General features: G+C 36.6%; 1 protein-coding gene across 1 annotated transcript; it reads left to right on the top strand.

Annotated features, from left to right (window-relative positions):
* Positions 1–1,978: 1,978 nt before the first annotated feature.
* Positions 1,979–2,908, top strand: p2ry12 (purinergic receptor P2Y12). The gene has a single exon (XM_016528110.1). It carries the CDS (start codon positions 1,979–1,981, stop codon positions 2,906–2,908), a length of 930 nt encoding a protein of 309 aa, XP_016383596.1.
* The last annotated feature ends 2,158 nt before the right edge of the window (positions 2,909–5,066 follow it).

Below are 5,066 nucleotides of genomic sequence, written 5' to 3' on the forward strand. Positions count from 1 at the left end.
ATAGAATAGAAAAAGAATAGAGCAAGCTAGTGTTAGATGTCTTTTTGCTTTTGTTAATTGTATAATAAATGAAAAGAAAACAGATAGAATGCAAAAAGATTAGAAAGCAAGTGTTAGTTTTTTTTTTTTTAAGAAAACAAGCAGCAAATGAATAGAGTGCAAGTCTAAAAGGGACAAGATTTTTTAAGAATAGAATTAGAATAGAGATTGAGTTGGGCAGGTCATTCCACCAGGAGGGAACATTTAACATTTTAAAAGTCCGTAAAAGTGATTTTGTGCTTCTTTGGGATGGCACAATAAAGCAACGTTCACTTGCAGAACGCATGCTTCTGGAGGGCACACAAGTCTGAAGTAATGAATTTAGGTAAAGGCTAACTGGATGGTGAAATTGTGATGAAATGATGAGTTTGCTGGAACCACAAGCAGTTCTGTCTTGGCAGGGTTAAGTTGAAGGTGATGGTCCTTCATCCAGCAAGAAATGTCTGTTAGACAAGCTGAGATGCGAGCAGCTATCGTCGGATCATCAGGATGGAATGAGAGGTAGAGTTGAGTGTCATCAGCATAGCAGTGACAAGAAAAGCCATGCTTCTGAATGAAAGAACCTAATGATGCCATGTAGACAGAGAAGAGAAGTGGTCCAAGAACTGAGCCCTGAGGCACCCCAGTAGTTAGATGTTGCGACTTGGACACCTCACCTCTCCAATTTCAAAATGATATTTAAATACATATTTAAATTTAAGGCCAAATGTGTTTCACCATTGTTTGTTTTTTTCAGTGGTTTTTAAGTCACAAACTCTGTTTGGCTCAGTCAGCACAAAAGATGCTGAACCAATACACAGTTGACGTAACAGCAGCTTTTAGACCGTTTTAAACTTCTCCTTGTGTCTGCATGGCATAGCAGGAAACAAAAAGCAGAAGATTTCAGAAAGGCCCTAAAATCAAACTTGTTTCCTAAACCCATGAAATGACTCTATTTCAAGTAAACGCATCACATTTGATCCTGGCGTCTTGTTGAGGTAGGTGTTACATTTTCATAATACAAAGACAATAACGGCTTTCAAAACAAGCACCACAAAATATTTTACAGAGTGCAATTATGAGTAATGATGTCTTTTAGTATTAACTTTTAGGATTACTCTCCACTCCTCTAGATGCTATTTTAAAAAAGGAAATGTATTTTCATTATAATTACTGGTTACCTCAAATGTTTATTAATATTATAATAATTTAATAATAATTAATAATTTATGTATTTAGCAGACGCTTTTATCCAAAGCGACTTACAGTGCATTCAGACTATATATTTTTTACCAGTATGTTATTATACATTATTTATTAAATAATTCAAATATTGTAATATTGTAAAAAAAAAAAAAAAAATAGTAGTATCGAGATTACATTTATACTGTGAGTATAAAGTCTTTAAGAAAGTAATATTCTTCTAAAACCACATCAAATGGCTTAATATTCCTAAACAATGACCTCTAACATTTCCCTTATCATTAACACTATCTACTGGGAAAACACTGTAATCCAAGGGAAAAGGCTGTTATGCTTTTACTGTCCCATTTAAAACTGTAAAATAAATAGCATATCTGTCACAATAGTAGTTGGACCTTCTTTTCTTTGTTTCAGAAATGACATAGGAATGGCAGAAGCTTGAAATTTCCACCAAATTGACTCTGACAGCTCTGAATGTAAAACATTGTCAGCTTGCTTTAGAAGTAATGTGCTGTGATTTTGGGCACACAGTTTTATGCACTGGCTTCTAATAACATATTCAACAATAAATCCTTTGTATTATACACTTAAATTATGAGTCAAGGAGAACGTAAAAAATTGTGGCTGATATTGCCTGAAGTTCTTCTATTCTAAACATAGCCAATGTGTGTTTTATGTCACAGAAATTACACATCCATGGAGCTCACAACAGCGCTGGCATTCCTCATGGACACTGACTCCAACCAGACCATCAGGAATGAGTCGTCGTCGGAGACTCTTCAGCACTCTGAAGACAACCGTGTTCCCTCTTCTCTACACCGTCCTCTTCATCCTGGGCTTGTCGCTGAACGGCCTGGCAGCATGGGTGTTCCTCCGAATCCCCAGTAAATCTCACTTCAGCATCTATCTGAAGAACATTGTGGTGGCCGATATTATCATGACCCTCACCTTCCCCTTCAAGATCCTCGCCGATGCGAACTTAGCATCTGTCGGTGAACGTGTTTTCGTCTGTCGCGTATCATCCGTGCTCTTCTACCTCACAATGTACATCAGTATCCTGTTCTTCGGCCTGATCAGCATCGATCGCTGCAGAAAGACCATTTGGCCCTTTGTGGGCACCAGCCCTAGACGCCTGCTGCACAGAAAGCTCCTCTTGGGCTTCATATGGACATCGCTGTTGGCTCTTTCGCTGCCCAATGTAATCCTGACAAGCCGTCCCAACACTTCCAGCCGCTTTAAATGCAGTGACCTCAAGATAGAGATGGGACTGAAGTGGCACGAGCTAGTCAACCACGTGTGCCAGGTGATATTTTGGGGAAACCTTGTGACGGTGATAGTATGCTACATGCTCATCTCGAAAGAGCTCTACAAGTCTTACGACCGCACACGAGCTCAACACCAGGCAAGGCCAGGAACGAACGCCCCCCACAAAAAAAGCATTCAAGCCAACGTGTTCCTAGTGTTGGCGGTCTTCTTTGTTTGCTTCGTTCCCTTCCACTTCGCCCGAGTGCCGTACACCATTAGCCAGACACAAGTACGCATGTTCAATTGCCAGCAGAAGCTATTTTTCTTCCAGCTGAAGGAGAGCACGCTGTGGCTTTCCTCCCTTAATTCTGTGCTGGATCCTCTCATCTACTTCTTCCTCTGTAAGTCGTTCAGGAGCTCGCTGTATATTGTAACATATTAACAAGATATTATTCTATATATTTTCAATATGTCGTTAAATCAATTAATCTATTGATCATTCATATATAAGGAAATATATTTTCTATGCGTAAGGGGTAACTGGTGTGGGATTACAAATTTAAGAATCTTGTATTGTAGCAAACTTCCACAGGATGACTTAAAAGTATTTAAATTAATGAATTATTAATATTAATATATTAAAATTATCTAACTCTAAAGTAAATTCAAATAAAAAATAAAGATCTGAAATCGTATTTCTTTTTTTTATTTTCCCATAATAATTATTGTTTTTATTGAAGTTTTTCTTGAAACTTCTGGAATCATTGAATGAATTGTGGGGCGTTAGAGTATTGTGGGACCTTTGAGTCAAAATGTTTGAGATCCACTGATATAATCAAGTCAAATCATCTTTGTTTCTATAGCAATTTATACAATGCAGACTGATTCAAAGCAGCTTCACAGAGATAAACAGGAAAATAACAGAATCAATTATGGAACAATCTCAACTATGGAGACAGTTCAGATTCTGCTGTAAAGCAGCTCTAAAAGACAACAGTGACATTATTTAGCTCAAGTTAATTGATTCAGCTTAGATCAGTAAGAGTGTGCAATTAATCTATTTTGAAAGAAGTTCAATTCAGCTATCAGCGGTTTTACAGAAGGCAGTAATGTCGTTATTCAGCTTCAAAATCAATAAAATGAATAAATATAGTGAAGGTTTTGGACCTAATAGTCTAAACATCGTAAATCACAAAGTAATGTAACTGCATAATACGGTGGATATTACTGTAATGCAGACACAAATTATCATTTTGATTCTAGAGCACAATGCTCCTTCATCAGTAATTTCCTGCTTCTGTTCATTGGAAAGTTATAGTTTTCATTTATTTAAATTGTAAAACAACAACTGTAATTATATATAATATTTATATAAACGTGTGTATTTGTGTGTGACCTAAAAATATAGCAAAAAGCCATATATTCTCATTTTTGTCTGTGCTATTTTTCAAAACATGTATTTGACTGCTGCAACAGGTTGTTGTTGTTGTGTCATATGGTCGTTCCTTTTAAAGGGGAATTTCCCAAACTTTCGGTTTCAGGGTTGCTGCACATTTTTTAGCATAAAATGTAATGCTGTTTAAGATTTGAATTAATAAAATTAATACAATAGTTCTACACCAGAGCAAGCACACACAAAATACATATCAGAATCAGAATACATTATGTATTCACTAAACAAGTTTTCACTAAATGAGGTTATGGAAGAATTAGCTATATTTAATCATACATACAGACATGTACACAAACAATATTTATTAAACAAAAACTGTAAAATGGACATCTGTGAGAACTTTGATGATGGCTGGCTGAATCAAACTTTGTATTTATTTACAAAGGGAAAAAAGAAAAAGGAAAAAAAAGAACAATAAACAAAGAATGCAGAGACCTTAAAGGGGTAGTTCATAAAAAAAGAAAAAAACAATTCTGTAAACTTACTCTCCTGTTTGTATTTATTTATTTGTGTCTTCTGTGGAACACAAAAGAAGATACTTTTGAATAATGCCTCTCTCAAAGTCAACAATATTCCAATATTCCACAGATTTGATTATATTCTCTGAATCTTTACTTCAGAACCTGAGATTGTGAGTGGTATGGAGCATCTGTTTTCTCTGGTAAGTGGGAATGGAAACGATTTGCTCAAAGCCTTAAGCCTTCTACACATTGCACGATTTTAGCAATCCTATAAGATCATTGCAAATCACACTGTGCGACATGGATCTGATAATCTTGGGTACGACATGCATGCAGACTGTACGATGATGACACCTATTGACTCGTAGGCTACGACGCACGTTACTATAGAAGAATAAAACATCATCAGCATGTGCTAGTGGTGAACAAAAAAAGTGGAAGTGGTGAAAGAGGAAGGGATAAGAGCTTGAGGTAAGCAGTTGTATGTTTTAGCACCGTGTCACGTTGATTTCATGTGGCATTTTTATTGGCTGGTCAGTAAACGTGGGACGTAGCAGCAAACACACTGTGCGATGATCATGCTGAATTTCTGACACTGTCAGAAAAATATTGTAGGTTATCATTGGTCGCAAGACCGTGACAACGGCCATCTTTGAACCTCTCTCACTGTACGATATAGGACCGAC

The sequence above is a fragment of the Sinocyclocheilus rhinocerous genome, unplaced genomic scaffold, assembly GCF_001515625.1.
Source record: "Sinocyclocheilus rhinocerous isolate Xijiao unplaced genomic scaffold, SAMN03320098_v1.1 scaffold601, whole genome shotgun sequence".
Lineage (NCBI taxonomy): Eukaryota > Metazoa > Chordata > Actinopteri > Cypriniformes > Cyprinidae > Sinocyclocheilus > Sinocyclocheilus rhinocerous.